The following is a 16,025-nucleotide window of genomic DNA, read 5'->3' on the forward strand; positions in this document are numbered from 1 at the left end:
CTTGCTACGCCCTTTTAGAGAGTAGGTGGGAGCCAGCCACATTACTGTGAGTCTGGAGTCACATAGGTAGGCCAGACCAGGTAAGTGCAGAAGATTTTCTTCCCTCAAAGACAATTAGTGAACCAGAAAGATTCTAATGACAATTGACAGCAGTTCAATGAATGCCATTGGACTAACTATTCTGGATTTTTATTGGATTCATATTTCACCATCTGCCATGGTGGGGTTCTAACCCATGTCCATAGAACATTAGTCTGGGACCCTGAATTACCATGACCTTGATGGCATCACTTCGTCCCCTACTGACCCTATCCTTTCATAATTGTTATCAGCACAACCTCTATGAAAAATAATCCTCAGCCCCCTCTATCCTTGCCAACTACTGCGCCATCTTCAACTTCACTTTCCTTTCCAAAGTTCTTCAGTGTGCATTCTGCAACTCCACATTTGAATCCGATTTCCATTTGAGTTTTCTCCCACTGTACAGCACTGGAATAGTTGCAAACAGTCAGTCACAGGTGAGATCCTATGATTGTCATTTTTGTTTTGCTCTGTGTGCTGCTTCTTCCGCCTGCGGTCTATACCAAAGTTTACTGCACACCCATTTTTCTCAAATGCCTTAATTTCTCCATTTAGTGGAGCAGTGCTTAGTTGGTCCAGATCTACCAGAACCTTTCGGTCACCTCTCCTAATGTTTTTGCTTTCGGCATTGTGTTCATTTTTGTCCATAGCATTAAAAGTTACCTCTGCTAGTTTAGTGGTGACAATACTATAAGAACTAAACTTCATACATGTAAGTACAAAATGACAACTAATGCAAAAATCAATTGAACAAATTATAGCATTCCATAACACAATTCCATGATTTTGTATTTATATTTTAAAAAATGTTTAATTTTCTGATGTTTATCTATTTAGAAAACTAAGAGACTACAGAGCAGTATCTGGATTTATTTAGGCAAGGCCATTTTTTAAAAGTGTCATGGTGGTTTAAGAAAAATAAAATGTCTAAAACACAGTTGAGTTCAGTGGATAACGGGCAACCACACTCATCAGTGCATCAACCAGTGCATCAGGGCTATAAAAGTGGCATTGGGAACACCAGTGTTGCAATGAAGGGTCTTTTCTGTATGACTCTATGGTGATATAGCAGAGTGAAGGTCAACAAAGAGGATGACACAAAGAGTCTGCACAGAGATACAGACAGGTCAATCAAGTGGGGATAAAACTTGGCAGATGGAAAATAGTGTGGGAAAATGTGAGCTTATACACATTAGCACGAAGAATAGAGGTGCTGACTATTATTTAAATGGAGAAAGACTGCAGAAAGCCACAGAACAGAGGATTTGGCAGTCCCTGTGCAGAAATCACAAAAATCTAGCACCCAAGTTCAGTGGGCAATAGGGAAGGCAAATGGAATGATTGCCTTTATTTCAAAAAGAATGGAGTATAAAAGGCAGGGGGAGGGGTTTGCTAAAACTATATAAGGCATTAGTCAGACCACAGCTGGAATACTGTGAACAGTTTTAGGCCCCCCATCTAAGGAAAGATGTATTGGCATTAGAGGCAGGCCAGAGAAAGTTCACTAGGCTGATCCCAGATATGGAGGGACTGTCATATGAGTAGGTTCGCACTGTACTAATTGGAATTTAGAAGAATGAGAAGCAATTTTGGTGAAACACATAAGATTCTTAGAGGACTAGACCAGGTAGATGCTGAAAGATGGCCTCTCCCTGTGGGAAAGTTGAAGACCAAAGGGTATAATCTCAGAATAAGGGGCTGCACATTTGAGAGAAAGCTGAGGAGTAATTTCTTCTTGCGGGAGTTGTAAATCACAGAAGCTAAATCATTAATTATATTCAAATCTGAGATGGATAGTTTTTTTTGGTCATTAAGGGAATTGAGGGTTATGAGGAAAAGGCAGGAAAGTGGAGGTAAGGATTATCAGATCAGCCATGATCTCAATGAATAACGGAGTTAGGTTGAATAGTCTACGTCTACTCCTACGACTTGAGGCTGGAGGAGGAATCTCCAAAACTACCCCACCCTCAATGATGGAGGAGCCCAGTTCATCAGTGCAAAAGATAATGCAGAAGCATCTGAAACAACTTTCAGCCAGGAATGTCAAAAGGATGACCATCTTAGCCACCTCCAGAGATTTCTAACATTACAGATGCCAATTTTCAGCCAATTCAATTCACTCCACATGAAATCAAGAAACAGCTGGCAGCACTGGATACTGCAAAGGCTATGGCCCCAACAAAATTCCGACAACAATATTGTTCTCCAGAGTTTGCTGCTCCCCTAGCCAAGCTCTTCCAGTACAGTTACAAAGTTGGCATCTACCTGACATTGTGGAAAATTGCCCAGGTATGTCCTGTACACAAAAGAAAGGACAAATCCAACCTGACCAATTACCGCCCCATCAGTGTACTCTCGATCATCAGTAAAGTGATGGAAGGTGTCATCAACAGTGCTATCAAGCAGCACCTGCTCAGCAATAACCTGCTCAGTGATGCCCAGTTTGGATTCTGCCAGGGCCACTCAGCTCCTAAACTCATTACAGGCTTCGTTCATACATGGACAAAAGAGCTGAATTCCAGAGGTGAGGGGAGAGTGACAGCCCTCAACATTAAGGCTGCATTCTACCAAGTGTGGCATCAAGGAACGTACCAAAACTAGAATCAATAAGTATCGGGGAGGCAAAATCTCCACTGGCTGGTATCTTACCTGGCACATAGGAAGATGGTTGTAGTTGTTGGTGGTCAGTCATCTCAACTCCAGGACATCTCTGCAAGAGTTTCTCAAGGTAGTGTCCTCAGCTCAACCTTTATCATAAAGTCAGAAGTGGGAATGTTGACTGAAGATTGTTCAACATTCAGCTCCATCCATGACTGCTCAGATAGTGTCAGTGTCAAAATGCAGAAAGACCTGAACAATATCCAGGCTTTGGTTGTCAAGTATCAAGTAACATTTATGCCATTTATTAAGTGCAAGAGAGGATCTGACCATCACCCTCGATATTTAATGGGTTTACCTTTGCTGAATCTGTCACTGAATGTCCCACTGTCAAGCTCCTGGGAATTACCATGAAACAGAAACAGAAGTGCACCAGCTGTAGAAATACTGTGGCTACAAGAGGGGTAGAATCCAGCAGTGAGAACTCATCTCCCAACTCCCCAAAGCCTGTCTGCAAGGCACAAGTCAGGACTGTGAAGGAATACCCTCCACTTGCCTGGATGGGCATAGCTCCAAAAACACTCAAGAAGCATGACACCATCCAGGATATAGTAGTCCATTTGATTGGCACCCAGCCAACACCTTCAACATTCATTGCCTTCAATACCCACATACAGTGACAGCAGGCTGTTACCATATATAAGATACACTGCAGTAATTCATTAGCTTATTTGACAGCACCTTCAAATTCCATACCTCTACCACCTAAAAGAACACGGACTACGACAGAGGCATCGGAATGCACCACCTACAAGTCACACACCACCCTGACTAGGATTGGTATCGCAATTCCTTCATTTACCCTTGGTCAAAATCCTGGAACCCCCTAACAATGTCCCTAAGTGTCCCTATACCCCAAGGACAGCTGGAGCTCCTAAAGGCAGCTTCCCACCAACCTCTCTGTAGCAGTTAGGGATGGGCAATAAATGTTGGCCCAATCAGTGACGCCACATCCCATGTACAAATGAAGAAAAAGGGACCTTGTGTTATTGCAGACCAGTCTTCTACCACTCATTGATTGGGATGAAGCCGATCAGGAAATAGAGTCATAGAGTCGTAGAGCTGTACAGCATGGAAACAGAGCCTTCAGTCCGACTCCTCCATGCCAACTGGATATCCTAAATTAATCTAGTCACATTTGCCAGCATTTTGCCCATATCCCTATAAACCGTTCCTATTCATATACTCATCCAGGTGCTTTTTAAATGTTGTCACTGTACCAGCCTCCACCACCTCCTCTGGCAGCTCATTCCATACACACACCACCGTCTGCATGAAAAGGTTGCCTTGCAGGCCCCTTTTAAATCTTTCCCCTCTCACATTAAACCTATGCCCTTTAGTTTTGGACTCCCACTACTCTGGGGAAAAGACCCTGTCTATTCACCCTATCTATGCCCCTCATGATTTTATAAATTTCTATGAGGTCACCTCTCAGCCTCTGAAGCTCTAGAGAAAATAACCCCAGCCTATTCAGCCTGTCCCTATAGCTCAAACCCTCCAACCCTGGCAACATCCTTGTCAATCTTTTCTGAACCCTTTCAAGTTTCACAGTATCCTTCCTATAGCAGGGAGACCAGAATTGAATGCAGTATTCCAAACCAATATCCACAACATGACCTCCTGACGCCTATACTCAATGCATTGACCAATAAAGGCAAGCTTACCAAATATCGTCTTCTCTATCCTAACTACCTGTGATTCCACTTTCAAGGAATTATGAACCTGCACTCCAAGATTTCTTTGTTCAGCAACACTCCCCAGGACCTTACCATTAAGTGTATAAGTCCTGCTCTGTATGACAACAATAAGTTACAAACCACACATGGTCAAGAACAGAATCAGGGTTAACAGTCCTCAAGCCAAAGACCTAATACTCATCAAAATCTGAAGAGCACATGTTCTAGAAGAACAGTGAATCCTTCAGATTACTTGAATTTATACAATCAGAGACTTGTAAAGGGGAAGATATGCAGAGATAAATGTACGAAATATATGAATGCATAAATTTTAATAATGGGGAAACGCCTGGTTGAAAGGTGGAGATTTTTTATACGCTCATGATTCTTCGAGTTTTAATATTGAAGTCTGCAGTAAGCTCCATTGAATTTAATACTGTAGGGACTCAAATGGAGAAAATGCAGAACAACTCGGGGCTCTTGAAGAGGACAGACCTGTTATTTTAGGTCTCGTAATAGTCTTAATAACAATGTCTATGTTCTTGCAACTTGCATCTGGTTGGTTAGCTCAGTTGGCTGGATGGCTGGTCTTTGATGTTGAGTGACCCTAACAATGTGGGTTGCATTCTGACCCTGGCTGACCTTTCCCTTGAAGGGCTCTCTAACTCTCAACCTCTCTGCATGAGGTGTGATGGCTCTCAGGTTAAACTACCACCAGTCATCTCTCTCTAATGAGAAAGTGGGATTGTGGTGACTTGAATTTTACCTCTTACCTGATTGCTATCGTGTTTAAGGCAACAGCCTCTTCACATGATTGTGGTTTTGCTCCACCACTTTATACCAGGTAGACCCTTTCAGTCCAAGTAGAAAAGGGAATGGTGACAGCAACGTACCCACCCACACATTGACAGTGACTGCCATTGCATGGTCACACACCACCAAGCTCCACCATTCTCTTAGGGTGAGAGCTCCAAAGACCTTCCCCATCTCTGGAAGGGTTGAGGTACCTCCTTTGGGGTAATGAGGGTGGTGGGGGGATGGGGCCATGCCCTCTGCTCGTCAGTGGCACCCACACCATTAAGATCACACCAGCTCCTTAATGCCTCCCAGCTTGGCACACCCAACATCTCCCATGCCCATCCCTAGTGCCCATGATCCATTTGTATTCAAAAACCCTGGGACTTTCCTGAGTCTGGTGGCTATCTTTGATCTTTGTGGGTCCCAGCAGGACACAGCCAATCAGTCAAGGGGGGACTTGCTGCCAGTGAGGAGTGGAAGTCTAACTCTGCCTCTTCAGGACACTTAGAAATTTTCTCAGGTTAGTTTGTTTGTGCCTGACTTCTCAAACGGGACAGTGATCAAAATAGCTTCTCGCTTCAGCAACCTCCCTACCTCTGGACAATGTGTCCAGTTCACACATGAGATGTTTTCTGTATTTTGTGTACATTAACTAATAAATTAAATGAAATAATCTGTGCCTGACTGAGCGGCAGTCAGTCCTGCTCTATTCCTACACCATTCTACAAGGAAGAACACGGGCCTTGCATTGACTGATGTCATTTTTTTAAATCATTCATGGGATGCGGGAATTGCTAGCCAGGACAGCATTTATTACCCGTCCAACTTTCTCTTCAGAAGGTGGTGGTAGGATGACTTCTTAAACCATTGCAGTACCTTATGGTTGTGGAAGTCACCGGTTTGGAAGGTGCTGGTAAAGGAGCCTTGGTGAGTTGTTGACATGCATTGTGAAGATCTTTTATTCATTCACAAGAAAAAGGGCATTGCTGCCCAGGCAGCACTTATTACCCATCCCTAATTGCCCAGAGGGCAATGAAGAGTCAGCCACATTGCTGTGGGTCTAGGGTCACATGTAGGCCAGACCAGGTAAGGATGGCAGTTTCCTTCCCTAAAGGAAGATTGTAAGGGTGAAGTTGCCATAGGCTTACCAGACCATAGGGCTGTTCTGTTAATAGAGAGAGATGATTGGTGGTGGCTTACCTCAGGCAAGGAGAGAGGTTGAGAAGGAGTAACCTCAGCTGGTATGGGAATTGAACCCAAGTATTGGCATCACTCTGCATTACACACCAGGTGTCTGGCCAACCAAGCTACCTAATTCCCTTGTGAAGGCTGTAGGCATTGCGAACACAACGTCTAGTGGTGCAAGAGGGTTAGCATAGTGCCTGGGTGGTGCAAAGAGCAAATGTTTAAGGTGGTGAATGGGGTGCCATACAAGCAGATTGCTTTGTGGCTTGTATTGAGCGCCTTGAGTGTTGTAGAGGTATACCTGTCCAGGCAAATGGAGGCTGCTGTCAGACTGATGTTAAGTCATGTTCATGACCATGGAGTTGGGTTGGAAAGTTTGTAATAATGATGCAGAGCCTCCCAGTTTAACTAGGACGCTCTTCTCTAGCCTCCGTATGGCAGCAGCATTTCCAGCTGATGACAGGTTATGCCTGTTGTAGAATCACCAGCACTTTGCATTTGGATTGTAACTGTGTGGGAAATTGGGAAAAAAAAACAGCAGGGAGGAAATGTCCTGCCATCAAGAATGTCATGTCACTAACAAAATTTCACCCTTTGTGTCTCAAAGTGTGATCATTTCAAATTTCTAGGAACCACAACACATAACAGTTGCCAACATGCATATATAGTTGTGAATATAACTTGACATAATCAAATTGGAAATCTTTCATTTGATCTCACCTTCTCTGGCACCCTTAGTTCATCACAGCACTATAGATTCTCAAGATTTCACTCCAGTATCTCCCCAGCTTCATTTTTGTAATAGCAGCACCAGGATTTACAATCCAAGCTTGTGCTGGTGAAAAATTCAGCTCCAATTTAATAAGATGGTGTGAGATTTCAGCTGTGTCACAGCCTGGCACAAATCTGTCTAACTGCATTCCTAACAATCAACAAAATCTAGTCTGTAACATTTCTGTAATGTTGTATTACCCCATTCAGATAGAGGTTCTAAAGTCACTAAAGTTGTGTCAAAATAATGATATTCACCATTGTTCATGAGTAAGTTTCTGGCTAACAAACACAGGTCAGTAATTGTAACTTCAGTGATAGGGAAGCTTCTACATACAATAGATCAATAAATGAAGACATGGTGTAGGAGCAAATGGTAGGTGCAGGCACAGTTCCAATAGTTAAAAGACATTTGGATAAATACATGAGTGGAAAAGTTTGGAAGGTTATGGGCCAGGAGCTGGCAGGTGGGACGAGTTTAGTTTGGGATTATATTCACGTGCACTGGTTGGACCGAAGGATCTGTTTCTGTGTTGTATGACTGTATGTGTTAGTTCCTTGGGCAACGATGGATGAATTGAAGAAAGTCAGCATGATTTCTTATGGGAAAATCATGCTTTACTAACCTGAAGAGGTAACAGAAGGTGTCGTTGGAGTATAAGTGAACTTCCAAAACACATCTAATACAGTGCCACACAACAGACTTGTGAGTGACTCTATAGCACGTGGAATAAAAGAGGCGGCAGCAAATTGGAAATGTAATTGGCTGAGAGACAAGAAACTGAGTGTTGTAGTTAAAGGCTGATTTTCAGACTGAAGAAAGCAATTATAGTAGGATTCCCCACATGTTAGTGTTAGAACTCCTGCTCTTCCTGATGTATATTAATGACCTAATCCTTCATGCGCAGAACACAGTTTTGAAATTTGTAGGTGACACAAAACCTGGAAGTATTGTGGACCCCCTCTCTGTTTCCTGCCCATGAGCCAATTCTCCATCCATGCCTGTCACCAAATCCATGTGACATTGTTACAGTGCATAAGGCCCTCTTTAGCATTAACTCGCTCAGAACCATATTTAAAAAAGGGCATTCCGAGCTGGAGGTTGTAGCCTCAAAAGAGATGGATCAATGAGCATAACCTCAACAATTCAAGAAAAGGCGGCAGTCACCTTCTCCTGTCTGAAATAGTTCCTTGGGCAAATAATTAATTATTTATATGCCTCTGAGGTTGTTTGCATTTTGCCCCGAGCAGTTCTCCTATCTGCCTCAGCAGTGCGATCTCTCTTGGTGCAGCTGCCAAGGCTGTAGGGCTGGCAATATTGGGAATACACTGGAGGTGGCTAAATAGGAGTCTACTGGTGTTGTCACAAAGTGTGGGCCAGGGCGGCCCTATGACCTATGAGATCCGAACATTGGGGTCACAAGAGCTATGGGAAAGTTCTGCCCATTGTGTGAGAGGGGAAAATGCATTGAAATTATATGTAGTGTGGGGAGGAAGGTGAGAAAGTGAGAATATGCCAATCTATGAAATAACCTACTGGTCTGCTTAGTCTGTCTCACAGTGGGGATGCCATATACATCACAATATATCCAGGCCCAATCCACTTGAAACCATGTAATCTCCAGGCAGAAGAGAGGGGATAAAACAAATTAAAAGCCAAAGCCAATCACGGAATAGATAAATAAAAAATGCTTTTAATTAAGTTTTGAAACTAGTTCAGGAAATTATATTGATTCTGGTTTATATTGGAGGAAGAGAATTGTGAAGAGAAAGCAAAAGTAGGCAGTGATCAGAAAATAAGAATTCTATGTAGGTAAATTTGTGTATGGGTGAAGGATGATTACACATTTCTGTTTTTATTTGTACTACATATTTGGGTCATTCCAAGCATTATGAACTAAATTTATACGTTTTTCACCATAGAAAGTATCAGTGATGTTCCCCAATTAAGCTTTGCCAATGTAATTATCAAAGAGTTAAATGACCATCATTCTATTTTAGTCTCTGTTTTTATCCATCTATTTGCAATTAGAAAATGCATCAAATTTCACACATTGCTCATCTGAGGTAGGTGCTGTGTTGCACACATTTTGTTGTAAATTTTGTGCCAGATAACAGTTAATTTCGACCTTCTGTTAAATTTCTTGCAGGTTGACTTCTGCCCCTTGCCTTGAATCCTATTTGTCTCATCAATTTTGCTTGCTTGGTGATTTTTTTGCTATATTCAGAAGTTAGTACTGTATAAAGTAATTATTCATTGGAATGTCAATTAATTCATCCACATAGAACACACATAGTATTTTTTTCTAATACCAAAAGACCATTCATTTTGGTTATATGTGCTGAAACAATATCTCTGTCATAGAATGATGGTGGCCTTAAGAACAATCTGAAAATGTTACTAACATTTCCAGCACACTTGGCACGTGCTTGTGTATGAAGTCTTAGATTCACTATTGTTTAAATTCTTTCTAAAAATGAAATAATTTTACTAAAATTTAATAGTCAGCCGATGTTGAACTGCAATAATTATCACATTTCAAGGAACACTAAAAAGGCTTGCCATTAATATGGAGTTTAATTCTGACTAAAATTTGACCCACTTGCCATTTAAGCAAAATTGGAATTACATTGAAGGATGAGCCTTGACTAAGAGATAACATTTCTGCCCGGAGCCAGAAGATGGTTTGGTCCCTACTCAAGACACTGTTGGCAGATAACATCATAGATAATAGAAGGCAGAAGGTTGAGGGGGGAACTGATAGAGCTGTATCAGATTATGAGGGGTATGCTCAGGGTGGATAGAAATCAGCTGTTCTCTTTAGTTGAAGGGTCAATAACAAGGGGGCATAATTCTAAAGTGAAAGGCAGGAGGTTTTGAAGGGATTTGGGGAAAGTTTTTTTTTCACCTAGAGATTGATGGGGATCAGGAATGCATGCCTAGGAGGGTAGTTAAGACAAGAAACTTCACAACCTTGAAAAGTGCTTGGATGAACACTTGAAGAGGACGGTTACGTGTTGGCCACATTGCTGTCGGTCTGGAGTCACATGTAGGCTAGACTGCATAAGTTTCCTTGGCAGTTTCCTTCCTTAAGGATATTAGTGAATGTCTTGAGCTTTTCCCAACAATCAATAATGGTTTCATGATCATCATCAGAATCTGAATTCAAGATTTTTATTAAATTTGATTTCCACCATAATCTATGGTGGGTTTCAAACATGAGCATCCAAAACATTAACTGGGTCTCTGGATTATTAGTCTAGTGATAATGCCTGTAAGCCATTCCCTCTCTGCAATTGGTCTTAATAGTCCAACTGCAGTCTAACAAATATTTTAAGAGGTTCCAGGCAACTTCGTTGCCTTTGTATTCGTTTTTTATTCACTCGTGGGACGTTGGCATTGCTGGTTGGCCAGCATTTATTGGCCATCCCAAATTCTTAAGGAGGTGGTGATGATCTGCCTTCTTGAACTGCGGTCCATCTGCGGTAGGTAGTTGCACAATGCCCATAGGGAGGGAATTCCAGGATTTTGACCTTGTACACTTATAAAGCTTGTGGTGATAGAAGTGGAGTGGTGACCCCACACTATAACCTGAAGGTTCTTCTCATCAGGAATTATGGCTCAAGGTAAGAAACTGTCCACAGGAGAGAGAACTTTGTCACAGAAACAACCCAGGCATTTAATCGGTCAATTTAGAGCAGTGAACAAATAAAGAAGAATTACTTGTGTAGAGTTACACTCAGAAGCAAGGAAAAATAAGACATTGAATTAAAATTTTTATGATTATTGAGACACAAGTGTACAAGTTTATAACTCCTTATTGCTCATGCATTATAAGTTGCTTTTGAATTAAATAACTTGGAGTTTCTCTTTTAGCTTTGTTGTGGAAGTGCCAGTATTGGACTGGGGTGGACAAAGTCAGAAGTCACACGACACCAGGTTATAGTCCAACAGGTTTATTCGAAATCATAAGCTTTGAGTTCACCTGACAAAGAGACTAAAAGCTCCAAAAGCTTGAGATTTCAAATAAACCTGATGGACTATAACCTGGTGTTGTGTGACTTCTGACTCTTTTACCTTGTGAAGTGAAAAGGTGCTTGTAATATTGTAATTGTTTCTTAATAGGAGCCTTCTAGCACACCAATAGCAAGGAGGAAGAGCAGCAAACAGAAGCAGTAAACAGTACTGCTGCTCCTTCTTAGGCAGTCCATTGGAATTAAAGATGACTTGTGTCCACTTCATTTCAGTGAGTTCTGAGGTGGCTTCTAAGTTCAATGCATGATCTGCAGACTGTGCCACGTGCTTGGAAGTTCTAGTCAAGGTGCTTGGAGGTTTTTGAGTGCTCTGTGATGCATTGACTTCATCTTCCATTGCACCCAACATAGTGTCTCAAGGCGATCAATTCCATCCTGAATAAAGCACCTCTATTTGGCTTGGTCAAAGGCGAGGGACTCCGATGAGTGGCAGAATGTTTGATCACTTCAGAAAAGCATTAAAGATATCCCTAAAGTATTTCCACTGACCTTCAGGGAGTTTCTAGTCATGATCAAACCCCAAGTAGAACCATTGTTTTGTGAATCTGCTACCAGACATAGGAATGACATTGGCTGCCCAGCAGAGCTGGTTTTGATTGAGTAGTGTATCAGTGTGGGCAAATTGGCTTAGGAGAGAGGACATTGATATTGGACCACAGCTCTTGCCACAGGATTAGGAGGATCCCGCACAGGCATTGTTTATGGCATTTCTCCAATACCTTGATGTGCCTGCTGCACATTGTCCAAACCTCTCAGATATGTGGGAGCACAGCAATTGTCTTTTGCCTGGTAAACCATGACCTTAGGCACAGCTTTAGAATCTTGTATCAGGAAAGTTCTTTTCCTCAGTCAGTTGAAGATTGAGCTGGCATATTGTGATGATGAGTTTCATTGTTTATGTCAGCCTTCATCAAGAGGAACCTCCCAAGATACTTCCAAGAAGATGGTTCACATTTTCCCATTTCTGGAGTGAGAGCAGAAGGGTGGAGTTATGCTCTGAGGAGCAGTCACCCTGTCAGCTCAGGTTTGACAAGGCTTCATGAAAACCAGAGGGAATGTGGGAAAAAATAAGGGAATTTCAAATTCTCCATTCAAAATCCGTTGAAGTACATTGGTCCAAAAGGGAAAATTCAAGAGCTATAGTGTTGTGCAAAGTTTTTATCAATTAACTTACTTCTAAGTGACCATTTTTGCAATACTTCAGGCACGTAGATTACATAACTTTCTTAAAGACAGGCACTCTGTGGGGAAATTCTTGCTGACAATTTTCGCACATAAGCTTCGAATCCTGTTGTAGATTCATTGCAATCTTTATGTGAAAATTAAAAGGTTATTTCCTCCTTGTCACTCTTCAGAAAGACAGATTTTTTGCCTCAGCCTAATTCAACAGAAGGTTGGAATAAGGGAGGTGATGGCTTAGTGGTATTATCACTGGACTGTTAATCCAGAGACCCAGATAATGTTCTGGGGACCTGGGTTTGAATCCTGCCATGGCAGATGGTGGAATTTGAATTCAATAAATATCTGGAATTAACAATCTAATGATGACCGTGAATCCATTGTTGATTGTTCGGAAAAACCCATCTGGTTCACTAATGTCCTTTACGGAAGGAAACTGAAATCCTTACCTGGTCTGGCCTACATGTGACTCCAGACCCACAGCAATATGGTTGACTCTTAACTGCCCTCTGGGCAATTAGGGATGGGCTTAGCAATGTCCTCATCCTGTGAATAAATAAAGGAAAAAAATGTGGAGCACACAGATTATAAACATAATTTCACATTTAGGGAAGCTACCTAGCCCACTTCGTACTTTTTTCATTATTCTTTCATGGGATGAAGATGTTTTGCTGGTTAGGCCAACATTTATTGCCCATCCCTGAAGGAGAGGGTGATGAGCCACCTTTTGGAATCTTTGCAGTTCTTGGCGTGTAGGTACACATACACATTGTCATTGAGGAAGCAGGCTTCTAAACTTTTTTCATGACTTAGTCCTCTGATCTTAAGGCTGAACCTCATGACTCATCTCTGCACTGGGTTTATTCCGAGGTATTGGCACTCATATTGTCTGAGTGCCCAAAACTCAATACAATTCTCAAAGTATAGTTACAATGATGCGTGATATGCCTTCTGTAAAAATTGAGAAAAATTGCACTCTAAGTATAGCAGTTTGGTCTTATTCTGCATTTGAATGAAGGAACAATTTCAAAACACATTAAAATGGCCTCGTTTAATTGACAAAACAGATGTTACAACAATTGGATGATTTTTAAAGAAACCTGTTGCACGAACAGCAACCATTTCATTGCCCCAAAGACTTTAGTCACACAGACAAATAGCAATAATGTTAATTGGCTTATTTTGCTTCTGAGTTGTTTTGGTGTCTGCTTAGCCAGTCTTTCAACGCAAGTGCCATCTCTAAAGTAGATGATTTGATATTGGAGGCAGATTAAAAAACTCAGAGAAAATTTTTAAATGTAGCTTTATATTATGCAAGATCCCCGTGCTTGGGTTGCTCATCTTGGTCATGTTCTGGCAATTTTGCATTTGACTTACACCCAGCTGCAAACTTTGACAACTAGGCAGTGTGAAACCTGAAAACGCCCCCATTGTTGAGAAGCAGGAGTGTACTGGTAATGACAGTAAATGAGTAATCCAGAACTCCAGACATATTGTGAATATGGATTTGAATCCCAGTATGGCAGTTGGTTAAAATATGAATTTAATCATAATAATCTGGAATAGAAAGCTTGCCTAATGGCAACTAGGTAACCACTAGGTAACCAATTGTTGTAAAAACCCATCTAGTTCACCAATATCCTTCAGGGAAGGAAATCTGCCACCCTTACCCGGTCTGGTCTGCATGTTACTCTAGATCGACAGTAATGTGGTTGACTCTGGGGGATGAGTAGTAAATGCTGGCCTGGCCTGTGAGGCTGACGTGCCTTCATTTAAAAACAAGCCATATCCTTTTATGTAACACAATGTTGAATGCTTTTTTGGAAATCCAACTATATTAGCATCAACTGGTACCCTATATACACTCTGCTTTTTATGTCCTTAAGGAACCCAAGTTAATTTGTCAAATGCAATTTTCCTTTCACAATGTGATGTTGATTCTGCTTGATTGTACGATGACTCCCTATATATTGTAACAATACTATGGCTTTAAGAGGTGTATTTTGTCCACATTGCTTTTGAAGAGAGGTTTTAAGATAGAGGTGTCGATTTGTCTATTGAAATCCCATAAAGTAAACAGCTTGGGAGGACTTGTCTTTTTTTAAGTCGGAAGAATAGAGGCAGTATGAATGGTCGGGGTCAGGCTCCCACAGAACCAGGATTTTTAGTTTTAGCTTTTCAGTAGCAGTTGCTGGGGTCTTGGAGCTGGGTTTGGGAGCTGTAGTACATCTCTCCCTGCTACTGTCTCTCTCTCAGAGTTTTCTTTTGATGTTCTTTTTTCCTCCTGGATTGGAGAATTGTCTGTGAGACAATCTATTTTACTGAACTTTCCTTTACCAAGAGCGTGTTTATGGATTGTTGCTATTATTGGAACAGTTACTGTTTAGTAGTAAAATAATCTATTATTCTGTTAAGTTTTCCAATAGAGTTAAATTATTCTAATTTCTTCTTTCTTTTGTTTTATTTTAACTAAAGTTTATGAATAAAGTGTATTTTGCTTCAAATCTGGTAATGTGATCAATTGAATTGCATCCAGAATGGAGCACCTGGCGCTTGCGATTAAAAATAATAAAATGTTAGGGTCTAGGCTATCTTTTGAATATATTTTGAGGGTGTCTGGTCTGGTCCATAACAATATCTTGCTAAAATACTCTGAATAATGTGCTGTAACATTTTACCAACGACAAAAGATAGGTGAACTGTTTTCTGTCTCCCTCCTTTCTTGAATAGATGTTTTACATTTGCTTTTCCATTCTGTTAGGGCATCCCCAGAATCCAGGGAATTGTGGAAGATTATAATCAATGCATCTACTATCTCTGTAGTGACTTGGTTTAAGACCTTAGGTTGAAAACTATTCCAGGAAACCTGTCAGCTATCGGACCCATTTGCTGGGATGGATGGTGGGGAGTGTTGATGGGTGGATGGAATTGGACTGACTTGTTTTTAATTATTGATCAACCCAACACCTTCAAGATGTTGGAGGTCTTTACCTGAAGGTCTGGAGCCTGATGGCCAACCCCAACTTGTGGTCAGGTGCTAGATGAATACATACACACAGTCTTGTCCCCGCCTGTCCTATTCAAATAATTGATCCTCCCACTGACTGCACAAACACAGAAGGCAAAAACAGGCACAATCTTAGCAAAACCAGTTGGATCAAATGCTGCAGATTTGTAGAGGCAGTTTCTTAAGTGCAGATACCTATTGCCCATTTTTTTTTAGGATCCTTGTTTCTGATCTTCAGGGATTAATAGAAATGCAAGGTGTCTCCAGGACTCGTGTGCGCCGGTCAACCCCTCTCTACAGCTATGAAGTCTACCATTCTTTAGAAGAGGTATGTAGATAAAACCTCAAGACTTGTAACTGCATTGCTGTTTGCCCTTTATATGATCACTTCTGCCAGTAAACCATGAACCAAACCTTGGGTTTGAGATTCAAGTCTTCAAAAATTCTTTTGCTTGGTCAGTTGAAGACTGAACTGATACATAGCGGCAATGATGAATTTTAAATACTGACATGACACAATTGATTAAGATTGATATTTAAATGTACATTTAATAGCTTCAGAAGAAACAAAACGTAGCTATGAGCACTTTATAAAAGCATGATGGGATATGTAGCCAATTCTATGGGAACTTAGC

At 41.3% G+C, this 16,025-nt stretch overlaps 1 protein-coding gene across 1 annotated transcript in view; it reads left to right on the plus strand.

The window, feature by feature from the left end:
* cpa6 (carboxypeptidase A6) overlaps window positions 1-16,025 on the plus strand; it is a 157,021-nt gene that overhangs the window by 20,084 nt on the left and 120,912 nt on the right. The window contains exon 4 of the mRNA XM_020522354.2: window positions 15,607-15,718. Coding sequence (XP_020377943.2) covers window positions 15,607-15,718 — 112 coding nt within the window. The remainder of the gene's footprint in view (window positions 1-15,606; window positions 15,719-16,025) is intronic.

The sequence above is a fragment of the Rhincodon typus genome, chromosome 4 (genome assembly GCF_021869965.1).
Source record: "Rhincodon typus isolate 14 chromosome 4, sRhiTyp1.1, whole genome shotgun sequence".
Classification (NCBI taxonomy): domain Eukaryota; kingdom Metazoa; phylum Chordata; class Chondrichthyes; order Orectolobiformes; family Rhincodontidae; genus Rhincodon; species Rhincodon typus.